Source organism: Chiloscyllium plagiosum, unplaced genomic scaffold, assembly GCF_037043375.1.
Source record: "Chiloscyllium plagiosum isolate Xiang-an unplaced genomic scaffold, Cpla_swu_hap1 HiC_scaffold_11, whole genome shotgun sequence".
Lineage (NCBI taxonomy): Eukaryota > Metazoa > Chordata > Chondrichthyes > Orectolobiformes > Hemiscylliidae > Chiloscyllium > Chiloscyllium plagiosum.
Genome location: NW_028270149.1, coordinates 75,355,680 through 75,373,711, shown reverse-complemented (window position 1 = coordinate 75,373,711; position 18,032 = coordinate 75,355,680). Strand labels below are relative to the sequence as shown.

Genomic DNA, 18,032 nt, shown 5'->3' with positions numbered 1-18,032 from the left:
AATACTGTTGTGACCTTATCCCATCAAACAGTAGTAAAAAATACATGTCTGAGGCACACAGCAGTCATATTGACCAATGAATGAAATATGTGCTGTCATTGTGCACTTTTGAAAATGTACACATGCAACACTGCATAATTGCAGGCATAGTTTAAATAGCGGCACTTTTAGAATGATTTGGGGACGATGTCTCTTATGATGTGCCATATGTTTAAGCTGAGTCAGAATCAAGCATTCATTATAATTTTTATTGACATTTTTCCTGTACTAATGCATAACTGAATTGACTCATGGAAAATACCAAATTTTGTTTGTTTCTTTTGATCTCCTTCAGGATAAAGTGATTGCTATCCAATTTTGCAACAATAGTCAGAGGTATGTTTTTATGCTTTTCTGATAGTGGGTGCATTTTAATTTTCTGCTTTTGAGACAATGTTTGCAATCAATCAGTAATTTAAAAATTATCCAGCTTATGATAAAATGTGTTACAAACATTAAAATTAAAATAGCTGGCCTTATGTTTCTGTATTTGTAAAAATTAACTAACAAATATTTAACCAATGTTCGTTGTTCTTTCCTTCTTTCCTCCTTCTTTCCTCCTCCTTCTTTCCTCCTCCTTCTTTCCTCCTCCTCCTTCTTTCCTCCTCCTCCTTCTTTCCTCCTCCTCCTCCTTCTTTCCTCCTCCTCCTCCTTCTTTCCTCCTCCTCCTCCTTCTTTCCTCCTCCTCCTCCTTCTTTCCTCCTCCTCCTCCTTTCCTCCTCCTCCTCCTCCTTTCCTCCTCCTCCTCCTTTCCTCCTCCTCCTCCTTTCCTCCTCCTCCTCCTTTCCTCCTCCTCCTCCTTTCCTCCTCCTCCTCCTTTCCTCCTCCTCCTCCTTTCCTCCTCCTCCTCCTTTCCTCCTCCTCCTCCTCCTTTCCTCCTCCTCCTCCTCCTTTCCTCCTCCTCCTCCTCCTTTCCTCCTCCTCCTCCTCCTTTCCTCCTCCTCCTCCTCCTTTCCTCCTCCTCCTCCTCCTTTCCTCCTCCTCCTCCTCCTTTCCTCCTCCTCCTCCTCCTTTCCTCCTCCTCCTCCTCCTTTCCTCCTCCTCCTCCTCCTTTCCTCCTCCTCCTCCTCCTTTCCTCCTCCTCCTCCTCCTTTCCTCCTCCTCCTCCTCCTTTCCTCCTCCTCCTCCTCCTTTCCTCCTCCTCCTCCTCCTTTCCTCCTCCTCCTCCTCCTTTCCTCCTCCTCCTCCTCCTTTCCTCCTCCTCCTCCTCCTTTCCTCCTCCTCCTTCTTTCCTCCCTACTGTGGACAGTTTGAGATTTGTTAGTGGTAGCCGTGATGGGACAGCTAGAATCTGGCAGTACCAGCACCAAGAATGGAAAAGTACTATTCTGGATATGTTTATGAAATTACCAGGGTAAGTTATCACAGGTTCATCTACCGAGTGTTTTCTATCAAAGTTTAACATAAAGGTGTTCTTGTTATCGCCACCATAGAGAATATAAAGCTAGCTGTTTCATATGATTTTCTGCTTTGGGCATTTAAAAACCCTATTCTAGGACCAATGTGGCAAAAGTATTGTTCAACCGTTGACAGTATTACATGTTTTTGCAGTGGTCAAAACTACTACAAGAGTTAATCTAGCTTTTGTCAGCTGATTTTAGTATTTGTAACCCTTTTGTCTACAGTAATCTCAAATATGGGCCAATTTTGCAGAATACAGAAATACAACAAACTTTGATTTAATCGACATCTTATCAACCTGCGCGCTTCAATAGAGCAGCAAAAGTCATGTACCTCAAATACCGCAATCTACCATAATGTCAGAGTACTTAGGTTATAAATGAAGTATAACAGTGATGTGTATACCCCTGAATTATGTTTCTATTACTTAGTGTGTTTTTCCATTGATTTTCCAGGGGTGTGTTGATGTTTTTACATGGATGTTTTTTGAGGGATGTTAATTTCTTGAAGCTTCACTTGGTCAGGGTTTACTGCAGTCTAGATTATCCAGAATATTTGATGAACTGGCACGCCCCTGGTGCTATAGATGCCAGCTAATAAAATGTTTGCTGTAGATACGATTTATGTTACACTCATCAATGAGATTGCCTTTATACAGTATTGGTGTGTCAGGAACATTAGCATTATTATTTATTAGAATGGTATTTATTGGCAACTTATTTTAAATTCTGTGCCAAGGCAGATGGGACAAATCTCAGACCTACATCCAGTTCATATGAATAACTGATTTCCACTTTGTATGCTGTTTTTTTTCTCCTCTTGTCTGGTGAAAACTAAATGTTGCCCGTTGAGAAATTATTCTCCTTACTGTTTGGATTTTACTTTTAAGATTTTCAACAACACATTGATTATTGACAAGCTGCATCCCAAAATAATAAAAATCAAGATTTGCTGCATCATATTAGTTTTGTGTTACCCCAATAAATCTCTGGAAGAAACACTTGTGTATGAAGGTCTGTGATTTATATTGTTTTGAATGTCGTTGAAAAGCTTGCTTTGAATCATCTTTAGAGTACACTCATTCTCCTAATGTAAGTTCAAAGGTCATGGGTATGTGTTCTGCTCAACATTTTAAGAAATTGACGTAATATTACAGAGAAATGGAGTGCTGAGTGATTCTGCCTCTGTGGTGATAGTTTTAAGTGAAAACTGCAGCCTCGAGTGGAAGTAAAATATTCGAAGGCATTATTTGAAGACAACCATGGGAACTTTCTTGAATTTCTGACCATCACTTATTCCTCTGAGCAATAACAATCTTGGAAGAGATTTGTATTTTCAGAACCTTTTTTGTGTGCAAGCTTTGTTAGCCTGCCAAACACTTAGGATTACCATTGTTGACTATGAAACATTCTGGAATGCCCTGAAGATGTCAAAAGTGCTATGAATGTGGATTTGGTCTTTTTATTATTTTCTTAAACACTGGTTGTTCATCTCTTTAACTTGAGAAACTATTGACATGCATCAACAGCCTTTTGTATAAGGCATATCTTCACTTGACTAAGCTTCAAACATGATCAGTTAGTAAATGAATTACTTTGATTATTATTCTGCATATTCAGACAGTTTTGTAAATGAAAACTTGCATGAAAAGATTGTACATTACCAAAATTTCTATCTACCAAATGAAATGTTGTATCCTACAGTGCTAAGATGATCATGGGATTGTTTGATGACAGAAAGAGGTCACTTAGCCTTTTGAGTCTGTACTGTCTCTCCAAAGAGCATCTGAGTGTCATTCTCCTTCCTTTCCTCTGTAAATCACTTGAATGCCTTGATCAAAACTGCTTCCACTGGTCTTGGGCAGAGTATTCCAGTCCCTAACTACCTGCTTCTTTTACTGATCACTTCCCTTGTGCCCTCTTGTTCTTATCTTTTTTGGATGGAAACATTTTCTCCATATTCATTCTCCCCAATCCTCTTTATTATTTTGAGTATTTCAATCAGATATCCTCTTTGCTTTATCTGCTCCAAGAAAGCAGTTGCAGCCTTTCCAATCTGTCTTTACAATTGAAATTTTGCATTTCTGGAACCATTCCCACAAATCTCTTTTGCATTCAATCTTTGATACTTTCATACCTTTGCGTAAAGTGCACTGCCCAGATCTGGAATCAGTACTTCACTGAGTCTGAGCTAAACTGTTATAAGTTGAGCATGTCTTCCTTGTTTTTGGCCTTTGCCCAAGGATACTCTATGCTTTATCAACTGTTCTGTCAACCTGACAAAGGGCTTATGCCTGAAACATTGACCCTCCTGCTCCTAGAATGCTGCCTGACTTGCAGTGCTTTTCCAGGACGACACTTTTCAACTTTTTTTTTCTCTCTGATAACCTATCTGTCACCTTTTTAATGACACATGCACTGAGATCATAGAATACCCATTTGACCCTTTGAGTAGCACAGATCCTCTGAAAACCCCCAGTTCCCTACCCTACACCACCCCAAAACCCACATTTACCATGGCTAATTTTCCTAGCCTCCATATTACTGGACACTATGGGACAATTTAGCATATCTACTCTACCTAACCTGCACATCTTTGGACTGTGAAAGGAAACCAAAGTCTCCCATGGAAACCCACCCAGACACTGGGTGAACACGCAAACTTCAGACTGTCACCTATGGCTGGATTTCAACCTGGGTCCTGAGTGCAATGAGGCAGCGGTGCTGACTATTGAGCCACCTCTGCTCCTGCAAGAGTTGTGCACTTTATAGTTGATTTTCATTATAAAAAGTATGTGATATTTGCTTTCATTCCGTAGTCTATATTCTTCTGCATCGTGGTTAAATGAGATAATGTCAGTGTGGTGTGGATATCTAATTTTTGTTCTTCCTTGTGTTAGAAATAATCCACTTCCTACAGAGGACAAAGTCAGTAAGCTGAAAGTAACTATGGTAGCATGGGATCGCTCTGACCACAAAGTCATCACAGCAGTAAACAACTTCCTTTTGAAAGTGTGGAACTCCTACACTGGACAGCTGCTTCATGTTCTTTCCGTAAGTAAACTAACAAGTATTGTAAGTTACATGATTCAATAAAATGTTGTTCATGTTGTCAGCTGTCTCTTGATTCAGACACAGTGTCCACTCTGGGTTGCTAGTTTATGCCATAGGTCTTCATATGACTGAACTGGCTAGTTCTTGACCTTTGCTCATGTGGCTATGACCTCCTGTGAGGTAGTGGGATTATATAAAGTGAAGGTTTTGCTTTCTGTTTCCCCTTCTACCATCGCAGTTTTATCATCAAAATGTTCGGACTTAGGAAGATATGGCTTGATGGTCACGTCACTGCTTTGGCAAACGCTTCTCAGTCATTTATGCCAATGCTGCTATGCTTCAAAAATAGATTCTGAATGGCTTTGTGATTTTGTCCATGTCCTTCCTGGAAGACTAGCCACATAAATTGAGTAAACAAGGCCTGGCATAGGACATGTTTTCCAGCAATACAGACCTGGTATCCTGTCCATCATAGTTGATTCTGTAGCAGTTTTGGCTGAGTGCTTGCAGAGCTGACTTCAAGCTAAATGGGAGAGCCATCAATTTGGAAAATATAATTAGCATTACTGGGGAATTTCTCTAATACTCTTCTGTGCTGTTTTTGCAGTCCAGATCTTACAGTAGCGTGATAATAATGACTGCCCTTTACACCAGGAATTTTGTTGACTTGCATAGATCTTTGTTGTCAAAGCACTCGCTACCATAGTTTGTAAAAGCTGAGTTGCCACATTTGCTTTGATGTTGGATCTCCTTGAGTGGTGGCGTTTTGAGAGAGGTGACTTCCAAAGCATTGAAAGTGCACAATATATTTGAGAGTAACTTTCGCAACATTTACAGGGGATGTAATTTTTGATTGACCAAATCTGAATCAATGAGTTTTGTTTGCCAAAGTGTGAGTTTCTTGCATATAGCGTTGAAGAGAGTAAAAATGGCTTGCAAGTCTGATGCTTGAATATCTTAAATTACCTACTTCTTGAGGCTGAGAAAATCCTGCCTGAGACTGTCTTATACAATTGTCTCAAAGCCTGAAGTCTGAGAGGGGAGTTCTTTTTCATCCTGCATACTTCAGAGGAAGTTGCTGTAGTTCTGTTCGCCGAGCTGGAAGTTTTTGTTGCAAACGTTTCGTCCCCTGTCTAGGTGACATCCTCCGTGCTTGGGAGCCTCCTGTGAAGCGCTTCTGTGGTGTTTCCTCCGGCATTTATAGTGGCCTGTCCCTGCCGCTTCCAGTTGTCAGTTTCAGCTGTCTGCTGTAGTGGCCAGTATATTGGGTCCAGGTCTATGTGTTTGTTGATGGAGTTTGTGGATGAGTGCCATGCCTCTAGGAATCCCCTGGCTGTTCTCTGTTTCGCTTGCCCTATAATGGTAGTGTTGTCCCAGTCAAATTCATGTTGCTTGTCAGAGGAAGTCTTGATGCGAGCAAAGGCCTAACAGGATTGAAGACCTTTGCTTGAATGCCATCAGGGCCATAGACTGTGGTGTTTTTCATCTGTTTGAATGATTATTACTTGTAAGTCATTGAAGCAGGAAACCTATTTTTGATATTTGTGTTTTGCTGTGGTATCATCCTGGTACTGAGGACAGACTCCATATTGCACCTAAAATTCCAGTGTCTGATTGGACTGGTGGCAAAGTAAAATACGTTGAATTTCCATGATTTATTTCACCAACTTTAAATGTAAGCCTGAAAGATGATGGTGAAATCTGTTCCATTCTCAAATGTATATTAGTCATGGTAGTATATATTGTAATTGCAGTGACATAATGGTATAAGTTAAATAGAAATGTGCACATCGGTTTTTCTCTCTACAGATACTGCCAGACCTGCTGAGTTTCTCTCGTGTGTTCAGTTTTAATTTTTAGCATCCTCAACATTTTAATTTTAATTCTGTAACTTGGATTTTTTAAAATATCAGTGATGTTTAAATGTGGAAGTCTTTATAACTGTGACTTTTTTTTTCTTCCTATAGGGTCATGATGATGAAGTTTTTGTTTTGGAAGCTCATCCGTTTGATTCCAGGATTATGTTGTCTGCTGGGCATGACGGCAACATATTCATCTGGGACCTTTCAAAAGGTGCCAAACTTCGGAACTTTTTTAACATGGTAAGCATTTTGTTTGGTCTGTAGGTGAAGCCTCGTTTAAATATGTAGCTATGCCATTATTACCCTGTCTTATACCCTGGTAGTGCAGAATTTGAGCACTGCTGAAAAAATAAACACATCTTGTCAATGTTTTCGTCTTAGACTGATTAGAATTTGCAAGAATATCAATGCAGTGGGTAGAGCATGTTTATGCTGTATGAGAAGAGTGAAATGATTGGCTAGTTGACTCTGACTGACAGAAGTGTTACCATAGGGAATGTTTCAGTTAGATGATGACTGGTTGTTAGCTGCCAAGCTTTATTTAAACTTAATAGCCGAGTTGACTCTAATAAGGACTTTGCCTTAGAGAATAGTTTATTTCCCAAGGCAACGCCTCTAAATGTCCGAGAGCATTTGTCAAGCAATCGGGATGCTCTTTTCATTTAAGTATGAACAGGTTATCCCCAATACTTTGGTATTCATGTGAATTGCCCTGATGAGTGCAAGCCACGCAAGTTCAATAAAATGTCACTATTCTTTCCAGCAATATGAAGGTATTAATTTTCTTAAATAAAATTTCTAACCAAACACAATTTATAATAGAGCCTTTACATCTAACTGTCAATCATTGTTGGAATTGAAAAACCAATATCTCATTGATTCACTTGTTTGCATTTACAATATCTATTTTACAATGTTTCTGTAAGTGTCATTGAAAAGAGACCTTTTATGGAAGCTTTTTATGTTACATTTGTCAGGGCAAGTGAGAAAGTTCAAAGAATGCAAATTTATATCACAGGAGAAAAGGATGATTGGTCATTTGAAAAGTAGGAGCACCAAAGCAATCTATTTATGTTTTGAGTCTTTACCAAAGGGTTTGAGGACCCCCATGGTCACCTTTTGCTTTCTCCATGGAATAATTGTCAGTTAAAGTAGTGTAGATGTGATTGTTTGAAATTTGGGTTTCTTTCATTTGTCCTGATGGAAGAGAAAATGTTTCAGCAACATATCTCTTGTATAACAGTATTTTAGTTCAGTGTTGCCAAATGGCTATGTAAAACATGCACAGTTTTGCCAGTAGATTGTCAGGGCTTGTTGGACCTATCATGGGAGTAAGATGCAAAACATTGTTTAATCTGTCAGTGTAACCAAAAAGGCTTTTATTTATTTTCTACAGATTGAAGGTCAGGGTCATGGTGCTGTGTTTGATTGTAAATTCTCTGCAGATGGGCAGCACTTCGCATGCACTGACTCTCATGGACATTTACTGATCTTTGGATTTGGCTGCAGTAAATCATATGAAAAGGTAGGTATGAGTGTTTGTATTCTGGAAAATACATTTTCCTATACAGGAATGACCTGTACAGGTTTTGATATGAACCTGAATGAATAAGGACCTATAGTGAACAGATTTTTTTCATTGTGCATGCCCCATGAATGAATAATGTTGGGTGGACTAGGATATATTGTCAGTCCCTAGTTGCCCTTGAGAGGTTGGTGCACTGTTACATTGAGCTCCTGCAGTCCATTTGGTGGAAGTAGACATGCATTGTCATTAGGGCAGAAGTTCCAGGATTTTGATCCAGTGCCTGTGAAGAAATGACAATATCTTTCCAAGTTAGGATGTTGAGAAACTTGGAAGAGAACTTGCAGATAGTTCTGTTTTCATCTGTCTGCAGTCTTTGTCTTTCTAGATGGAAACAGTCATGGGTTTTGAAGGTACTGTCTGAGGAGACTTGCTTAATTTCAGCTGTGAATATTATAGGTAGTATACATTGATACTAAACATCAACGGTAGAAGGTGTGAATATTTGTGGTTGTGGTGCCAATCAAGCAGGCTGCTTTGTCTAGGATGATGTCAAGCATATTGAGTGTTGTTGGAGCTGTACTCATCCAGATATGCCATGCAACACTTGGCTTATACGTTGTAGATGTTGGGCAGGGTTGGCAAGTCAAGATGTCAGTCATTCACTGCAGGATTCTTAGCTTTTGACCTGCTCTTGCAGCCACTATATTAATATGGCCGATTAAGTTCAGTTTCGGGTTAATGCTAAACCCCAGCATGTAGATAGTGGAGAATTTGGTGGTAGTAATGCCATTGAATATCAAGGAATGATGGCTAGGTTAATTCTTTGGAATTGGTCATTGCCTGGCACTTCTGTGGCACAAAAGTTGGTTGCTGCTTATTAGCCAAAACCTGGATATTGTCCAGGTCATGTTGTATTTGGGCATGGAATACTTCAGTATCTGCACTTAACATTGTGCAGTCATCGGTGAACATCTTAATTCTGACGTTATGGAGTGAAGGTCATTATTGGAACAGCTGAAAATGATTCAGTAAAGAATACTACTGTGAGGAACTCTCCTGCAGCGATGTCCTGGAGCTGAAATGACTGACTTCTAACCACTACATTCATCTTCTGTTTGTGCTAGGTTTGACTCCAGCTAACAGAGTTCTCCAATGGTGCTCTTCACCTTCCTAATTGGAACAATCTCCTTAATTTCCTGCTGGAGTGACAAATCTCAATATTGTAAATGGGAAAATGTTCAACCAGGGTTGCTTGGAGTGCAGAGTGAAAACCACTCCATCCATTCTTATTGAGCTGTGGTACACAATGGTGCTTTCATGTGAGGACGTGAAGGCTGAACTCTCAAACAATAGCAGTGTATTGAGAGAGATGTATAAGAGAATGGGTTTTTAGGCTAAAGAACAAAAAAAACCTATCTCTCAGCTTGCCCCTTGACTGGATGATATGAATTATTTCTTGTACCTTGTGAGCCTTTTGTTCAATTAGGGTAGACATTGATGATAAATACAACATCACCTCCAGTGTGCTAATGTTGCCTTTGGCCATCTGTTTTGACAAAAATTTCAAACCTGATGCCAAACTTGTTTACAAGGCGGTTGTGCTGTCTGCCCTTCTGTATACATTGAGACTGTGAGAATGTACACCAGGCATTTCAAATCCCTAGAGAAATGTTACGAGTGATGTCTCCGCAAAATACAGCAAATCCAATGGCAAGTTAGGAGCTCCAAAATAGTTATCTTCCCCTGGGGCTAACATCTACACAATGAGGCATTTGTTACATTCATTTAGTTGTATTGGGCAGGCCATATTGTTGCATTAAGAACAGAAATTGCTGAAGAAATTCAACAGATCTGGCAGCACTGGTGGAGAGAAAGCAGTCAGCATTTGAGGTCAAGTAACTTTTTTTCTTCAAAAGTAATGGTAACTAGGAAAAGGTATATCTGCTGAAGGTAAGGTGGGGGTAACAAGGAGTGAGCAATAGCTGGCAGAGAGAGAGCGAGAGCGTGTGTTTTTTGGCTGTTCAGTCACTTCAACATACACAGTTCTGGGGTGGAAGAAAGTAATTCTTGATCCTGAGGGACTGGTTGAGGAACTGACTTGCTCAATAAAAGTCCTGGAGCTCAGTCCCTAATGGCAAATTGGGAGCACTTTCAGCCTGTGGATTGAAGTAGTTCAAGGAGGCAGTTCACCACATCTGTGTTAACTGCTAACCTTGCCAACAATACCTGCATCTTGTGAATAAATTTTTTTAAAAAGCTGCTTAAAGTTTGGGACTGTCAAGGAAGCTCTAAGGCTATCCTTTTAGCTTAGCTGATCATAACCTATGAAGTTGGTCATGGTTCCCCCAGATGAGGGAGAGAGAAATAGTCAGGATTTATTTCCCAAAGAATTATTCATTTTTGTTTTCCTGTTGGAAATTTTGGTTGTGTATATAAAATAAGAACATGATCATATCTGATTGGTAGCTGCCTACCGTTTTATCTTTTTGTTGGGTCCTAAACTTAATTCATATGAGAATGTCAGATGTTTGTTGCTGTGACCTGGAGGCACCTCTGCCTTTGAATGGAAGACTAAAAGTTATTTTTTAGAGTGGGGAAGGAGGAGGGAGTGGTGGAGGGAGATGATGAAGCAGCGTGATTTCCAGTTTGTTTTTTCTTCAAATCTTTTAAAAAGATGGATGATGCCATATTCCTCTTAAGCCAATACACTAATAGGTTTAATGTTATGAACTGCTCTCTTGCATTGCCAGTATTTGAATTTAGTTGTAACTTTTTTTATTTTGTCCATAATAGATCCCGGACCAAATGTTTTTTCATACTGATTACCGTCCACTTATCCGTGATTCCAACAATTATGTTCTGGATGAACAGACACAGCAAGCACCTCATCTCATGCCGCCCCCGTTTCTAGTTGATGTTGATGGAAATCCTCATCTAACACAATACCAACGATTGGTGCCTGGTCGGGAGAATTGCATGGATGAACAACTTGTTCCACAGTTGGGGTACATGGCAAATGGTGAGAATGGACTCTCTTGAACTAATTCAAGTAAATAGATCTTAATTTCTGAGCTTCCCCCTGTCAATAGTCACTTGCTAATTGGCATGATTGACCACTTAGAAAATTCAGTGGCACTGCTTGTGAGTTCTGTGGGTTCTTAAGTGGCTGATCAGATCCATTCTAGAGCCACATCTATAACCACGTGTTTGGCTATCGATTTTGGTACCTTTCTCTTTGAGACAGTGTTGAGCTGGTGTTCCGTGTATTTGGTGAGCAGGAGAATCCTGATGGACTTCAAGTTCCTGACTCGTTCCTTTCCAGCATTGAGAGTCCTTTCCAACCCTGGCATTGAGATCACCAAGGAGAATAATTTTATCTTCGTTTGGGATGTTGGTGAGTACGGTGTCCAGAATGGAGGGGAAGTCGTCTTTGAACTGGTCAGTGGGGCATAGATTCTCTCAACTATTGCCTGCTAGTTCTTGGCAAGTTGCAGACAGTCATGAGGCAATTATTGATGCCAGCAGGGGGCTCATACTTTGTTGAGGATGAATCTAATTCCATGCTTCTTGGGTTGATACTTTGGTTTTCCTCTCTAGAAGAGGCGTAACCCACCAGTTTGTTTCCCCAGCTGCTCTTTGATATACAGTAACGTTTTCATTATTGAAGTGCCTGAGTTTAGGGGCAACAAAGGCATTTCTGCAGATGATTAGTTTGCTTGTTATCTATGATGCTTTGTACATTCCAGGTTCCAAGATTTGAGTTTGACTTGGATTTTCGACTGGAGATATGGGAGACTGCTAGATGTGGTTTTCCAGCTAAAGTGGAACAGACTATTTTAAGGGCACTTTTTTTAGTCTGTTCCCCTTGCATGGAGAGCAAAGTAGTTCCTAAAGAGGCTCACTCAGTTGTTTTAAAAAAAAACTTTCTGAAATGATGTCCTGTTCTTACTTCAAAAGTGAAATGACACTCAGACTCTACCACTTATGTGGAGAAAATGAGGACTGTAGATGTTGGAGATCAGAGTTGAGTGTGTGGTGCTGGAAAAGCCCACACGTCTTGCGCCCAAAACGTCGATTCCCCTGCTGCTTTTCCAGCACCATATTCTCCACCACCTATATGCCAGTCTGAAACTAGGAACTTTCAGATCTTTCAATCCTGTCCCTGCCTTCTCTTGCTGATCACTGCAGGGCTTGTGTTGGGGTGAGTTGAATTACTCAAGGCAGATGCCTTGTGCAGGACGTATTTTAACATGGGAAGCTGTTGCACATCAGGCGCTGTCATTGACAAGTCCAATTCTCGTGGCAACGAAACCTTGACAACTAGGGATCTGCCTATTGCTAATAGGCTTCATCCATTGTTGCAGCTGTTGATATTACATTACTATTACATGAATTGCCATGGGTTGTGCTTTGGTTTCACTTCTCCAATCTTGCTATTATTGGTGACCCTGCCAGGAGTTGAAAACTCCTATTGCCATTGGTCTCAGGATCAAAGGAAGATCCGAGCCCCTCTTCCACAGCAAGGTGGCAATCCACGGAAAAGTGAAGTCGTACAGTGTTATAGTATCAGTTAATTGATTTCATTTAAGGGAGTTTTTTTGGTTGTTAGATGCATGGATCACTTTGTGTACTGTAAATCATTGACTAGTTTATGACATACCTTCATGATAATATCAACTTAAATAATATTTTTCTCAATGATCTGAAATCACAAACCTTAACTACCTTACTTAAACTTCCAAATGATTAAAAGTAACTTCTATAAGTATAAACTTTGTCTAAATTTGTATATGGGTTTTGACTTTTTCTTTTTGAATGAAAGACTATATTAACAGTAGATGGAAATGTGTTGCTGGAAAAGCGCAGCAGGTCAGGCAGCATCTAGGGAACAGGAGAATCGACGTTTCGGGCATTAGCCCTTCTTCAGGAATGAGGAAAGTTGGTCCAGCAGGCTAAGATAAAAGATAGGGAGGAGGGACTTGGGGGAGGGGCGTCGGAAATGTGATAGGTGGAAAGAGGTCAAGGTGAGGGTGATAGGTCAGACTGGGGTGGGGGCGGAGAGGTCGGGAAGAAGATTGCAGGTTAGGAAGGCGGTGCTGAATTTGATGGATTTGACTGAGACAGGCTGGGGGGAGGGGAAATGAGGAAACTGGTGAAATCCGAGTTCATCCCTTGTGGTTGGAGGGTTCCTAGCCGGAAGATGAGGCGTTCTTCCTCCAACCGTCGTTTCGCTGTGGTCTGACGATGGAGGAGTCCAAAGACCTGCATATCCTTGGTGGAGTGGGAGGGGGAATTGAAATGTTGAGCTACAGGGTGGTTGGGTTGGTTGGTCCGGGTGTCCCAGAGGTGTTCCCTGAAACGCTCCGCAAGTAGGCGGCCCGTCTCCCCAATATAGAGGAGGCCACATCGGGTGCAAAGGATGCAATAGATGATATGTGTGGAGGTACAGGTGAATCTGTGGCGGATATGGAAGTTTCCTTTGGGGCCTTGGAGGGAAGTGAGGGGGGAGGTGTGGGCGCAAGTCTTGCACCTCCTGCGGTTGCAGGGGAAGGTGCCGGGAGTGGAGGTTGGGTTGGTGGGGGGTGTGGATCTGACGAGGGAGTCACGGAGGGAGTGGTCTTTACGGAATGCTGATAGGGGAGGGGAGGGAAATATATCCTTGGTGGTGGGGTCCGTTTGGAGGTGGCGGAAATGGCGGCGGATGATGCGCTGTACATGGAGGTTAGTGGGGTGGTAGGTGAGGACCAGTGGGGTTCTGTCCTGGTGGCGGTTGGAGGGGCGGGGTTCAAGGGCGGAGGATCGGGAAGTGGAAGAGATGCGGTGGAGGGCATCGTCGACCACGTCGGGGGGGAAATTGCGGTCCTTGAAGAAGGAGGCCATCTGGGATGTGCGTTTTTGGAACTGATCCTCCTGGGAGCAGATGCGGCGGAGTCGAAGGAATTGGGAGAATGGGATGGCGTTTTTACAGGGGGCAGGATGGGAGGAGGTGTAGTCCAGGTAGCTGTGGGAGTCGGTTGGTTTGTAGTAGATGTCCGTGTTGATTCGGTCGCCCGAGATAGAAATAGAAAGGTCGAGGAAGGGGAGGGAGGAATCTGAGACTGTCCAGGTGAATTTGAGGTCGGGGTGGAAGGCGTTGGTGAAGTGGATGAACTTCCGGCTAGGAACCCTCCAACCACAAGGGATGAACTCGGATTTCACCAGTTTCCTCATTTCCCCTCCCCCCAGCCTGTCTCAGTCAAATCCATCAAATTCAGCACCACCTTCCTAACCTGCAATCTTCTTCCCGACCTCTCCGCCCCCACCCCAGTCTGACCTATCACCCTCACCTTGACCTCTTTCCACCTATCACATTTCCGACGCCCCTCCCCCAAGTCCCTCCTCCTATCTTTTATCTTGGCCTGCTGGACCAACTTTCCTCATTCCTGAAGAAGGGCTAATGCCCGAAACGTCGATTCTCCTGTTCCCTAGATGCTGCCTGACCACCTGCGCTTTTCCAGCAACACATTTCCATCTCTGATCTCCAGCATCTGCAGACCTCACTTTCTCCTCCTATATTAACAGTAGGGTGACTCTTAAATGGGAGATGAGGAATCTTCCTTCTGAAATAATGTGCCTCTATTAAATCGGAAGTTCTGTACATTGTGCACACTAAAAACAAATTAATGGTTCAGAGCCAATTTTGTATGTTGTATCACAGGCTCATTGAGAACAGTATTAGACCATTCAGCTCCTTTGCCTATGACACCATTTAATTGGATAATAGTCAGTGATCCCTCCTGGTTCATTTTTCCACCTTTGCTCCATTTGCTTGAAAACTATTGCCAATAAAAATAAAAATTGCTGATCATGATCTTCAAAGCTCCAGTTGACTCAGCACCCACAACATTTGGGGATAAGAATTCCAAACTTATACTGCCTTTTATGTTGACATTTTTTTTTCTAATTTTGTTACTCAATTACCCTAACTTAAATTTTAAAATCATATTTTCTTTCTTTTTATACTTCCACCAGAGGAAATAGGTTCAGCATAGAGTAATATCAAGTCTTCTATATTCACATGATTCATCTGTACTGTTTCTTTTAACTTGCTGTTATCTGGATTTCCCTATGCCACGTTCTTCCATTCCTTTTGAAATTTTTAAATGTACTGAAAAGTTGAAATTCTAGAATAGATCCCTGGGCTCCACCACAGCTTTTATCCCCACTTTAATACTTTGCAACCAACTTCTTGCATAGGACAAAGGAGGAGGAGTATGCCATTTGGCTCCGCTGTCGAAAAAGATCATGGCTAGTCTGATAAGAACTCAAATCAATCTACCACTGATAAACTCACCCCTTGATTAACAAGAACATAATCTATCTCTGCCTTAAATATTTTTCACTTCTACCACCTTTTTCAGGAAGAGAGTTCTTGAGATTTGTGATAAGAAAATAATCTTTCTCTAATCTCCTATTTTAACTGGGTAACCCCTGATCTTTAAACAGTGTCCCAGAGTTCTTGACCCTGCTATTAAAGACATGGAGTGCTGGTGTTGGACTGGGTTGGACAAAGTTAAAAATGACAACACCAGGTTATAGTCCAACAGGTTTATTTGGAAACACTAACTTTCGGAGCCCTGCTCCTTTGGTCGGTAGCTAGTGAGGCAGATCATAGGACATAGAATTTATAGTAAAAGGTCACCGTGTCATACAATTGATGCGATGTATTGAACAAACCTAGATTGATGTTAAGTCTTTAGAAGAGGGATACAGACTTCGATTCATTAATATGTAAATCCTAGAATCTCTTTCAAGTCATTGTCCCGAGATTACTTAAGGTTTTACATAAACGAAAAAGGTGACATCTCGGCTCAGACATTACATTAAAGCTGTGAAGTTCGTCTGTTCTGTTTCCAAAGTAGGAATTTATAAAATGTCACATGGACTGACTGCCTATAGACTGTTTTTTTGGGCAAAATAGAATGTATCTGCAAATGCAATTCCCCCCATAGATTTTTAGGTAAGTGTGTGTGCGCATGCATGCATGCTTGAGAGAGTGTACGCGAGTATGTGATGGAGTATTTACCTTTGAGGCGGTGAGTGTGTGGGTGTCTGTGTCTGAGAGAGAGCGTGTGTATCAGAGGGTCTGTGTGAGTGTTACCATGTGTATGTGTGAGTATATACTGTAGTGTGACATGAATCCAAGGTCCTAATTGAGGCCATCCTCATGGGTTCCGAACTTGACTATCAGCCTCTGCTCAGTGACTCTGCGTTGTAGTGTATCTAGAAGTCTGCGTTGGAGGACAGTCACCTGAAGATCCGAGGTTGAATGTCCTTGACCCCTAAACTGTTCCCCGATTGGGAAGGAACAGCCCTCTCTGGCTGTTGTTGTGTGGTGTCTATTTTTCTGTTATCGTGGTGTCTGCTTGGTCTTGCCCATATACAATGCCTCAGGCCATCTTTGCCTGCAGCGTATGAGAGCATTGCCTATCTCCTATACGACGGGCAAGGATCCTCCAAGGCCCCAGATCATTGCCCACTGTTTTCTCCCACCAGTTGTTCTATGCTGTTGCTTTTAACTGCTAAGTCAGAGACTTTATCATTTGTAAACCAATTGCTTTGTGCCTGCTGTGAAGGAGTGAAAGAAGAACTTTAAGGGTAAGATCAGTGAACTGAAGGACTTGTGAAACAAAAAGGAACGCCTCCTAGAACCCTGAGGATTGATGCGATTGAACTCTTTGCCCACTTTCTTTTTCTCCTCCTCCACCCATGCTGCCAGCATCTTTTGTTTTTGTTTCTGTCTGTCTGTGAAAGTTTTAAGAGGACACGAGTTTTAACCAATGAGCCATAAGTTGATATTTCATAGCTGTTTACTTGTGATTTGAATCTATTTATTTGTATTAAATAGTAGCATAGGTTAAGCATAGAAACTTGGTCTGTGTTTTCTGTTGACCTGTTTCTCAGTTGGGTAAAATGAGGACTTTGTGATATCTCCAGGAATAGTAGTGTCTGATTTGCAGCATGCTACCCCAGTGAGGTGTAACACACCTCCTGATTTTCCATTATTAATTTTCCAGACACCGTTCTTATTAGGACCATGCTCCTCTCTTTATTTTTTTTAAAAGGTACTTCATATAAATTCTTTCCACCTTTTTTGCTATTTCTGGCAAGACTTTTGTTATACTCTTATGGGTGGCACAGTGGTTAGCACTGCTGCCTCATAGCACCAGACACCCGGGATCAATTCCTGCCTCAGGCAATTGTCTGTGTGGAGCTTGCACATTCTGCGAAGGTTTCCTCTGGGTGCTCCAGTTTCCTTCCACAGTCCAAAAATGTGCAGGTTAGGTGAATTGGCCATGCTAAATTGCCCGTAGTGTTAGGTGAAGGGGGAAATGTAGGGGAATGGGTCTGGGTGGGTTGCTCTTTGGAGGGTCATTGTGGACTTGTTGGGCCGAAGGGCCTGTTTCCACATTGGCTCTGTCCCTTGAGATTTTTCTTAATCTTTGTATGTATTTATTCTGCACATTCTGAGAAACCCCCTTTTAATGTCTGCATCATTCTTTCTTTATCTGTCTTTTAGCCTAATTTGTCTGTTCTCTGTAACCGGCTTTGCTTTCATGCCATCATAATTACCCTGACTTAAACTTTAACAATATAGTCTGGATCCATCTCTCGCTCTCTCTCTCTCTCTCTCGCGCACACTCTCTCGCGCACACTCTCTCGCGCACACTCTCTCGCGCGCTCTCTCTCTCGCGCGCTCTCTCTCTCGCGCGCGCTCTCTCTCGCGCGCGCGCTCTCTCTCTCTCGCGCGCGCTCTCTCTCTCTCGCGCGCGCGCTCTCTCTCTCTCGCGCGCTCTCTCTCTCTCGCGCGCGCTCTCTCTCTCTCGCGCGCGCGCTCTCTCTCTCTCGCGCGCGCGCTCTCTCTCTCTCGCGCGCGCGCTCTCTCTCTCGCGCGCGCTCTCTCTCTCGCGCGCTCTCTCTCTCTCTCTCTCGCGCGCTCTCTCTCTCTCTCGCGCGCGCTCCTCTCTCTCTCTCTCGCGCGCGCTCTCTCTCTCTCGCGCGCCTCTCTCTCTCTCGCGCGCTCTCTCTCTCTCGCGCGCGCGCGCTCGCGCGCTCTCTCTCTCGCGCGCGCGCGCTCGCGCGCTCTCTCTCTCGCGCGCGCCTCTCTCT

General features: G+C 42.4%; 1 protein-coding gene across 1 annotated transcript in view; it reads left to right on the top strand.

Annotated features, from left to right (window-relative positions):
- The window catches only part of brwd3 (bromodomain and WD repeat domain containing 3), a 116,065-nt gene that overhangs the window by 23,146 nt on the left and 74,887 nt on the right, over positions 1-18,032 (top strand). The window contains exons 12-17 of the mRNA XM_043704432.2: positions 335-375; positions 1,289-1,393; positions 4,340-4,493; positions 6,461-6,595; positions 7,752-7,880; positions 10,677-10,902. Coding sequence (XP_043560367.2) covers positions 335-375; positions 1,289-1,393; positions 4,340-4,493; positions 6,461-6,595; positions 7,752-7,880; positions 10,677-10,902 — 790 coding nt within the window. The remainder of the gene's footprint in view (positions 1-334; positions 376-1,288; positions 1,394-4,339; positions 4,494-6,460; positions 6,596-7,751; positions 7,881-10,676; positions 10,903-18,032) is intronic.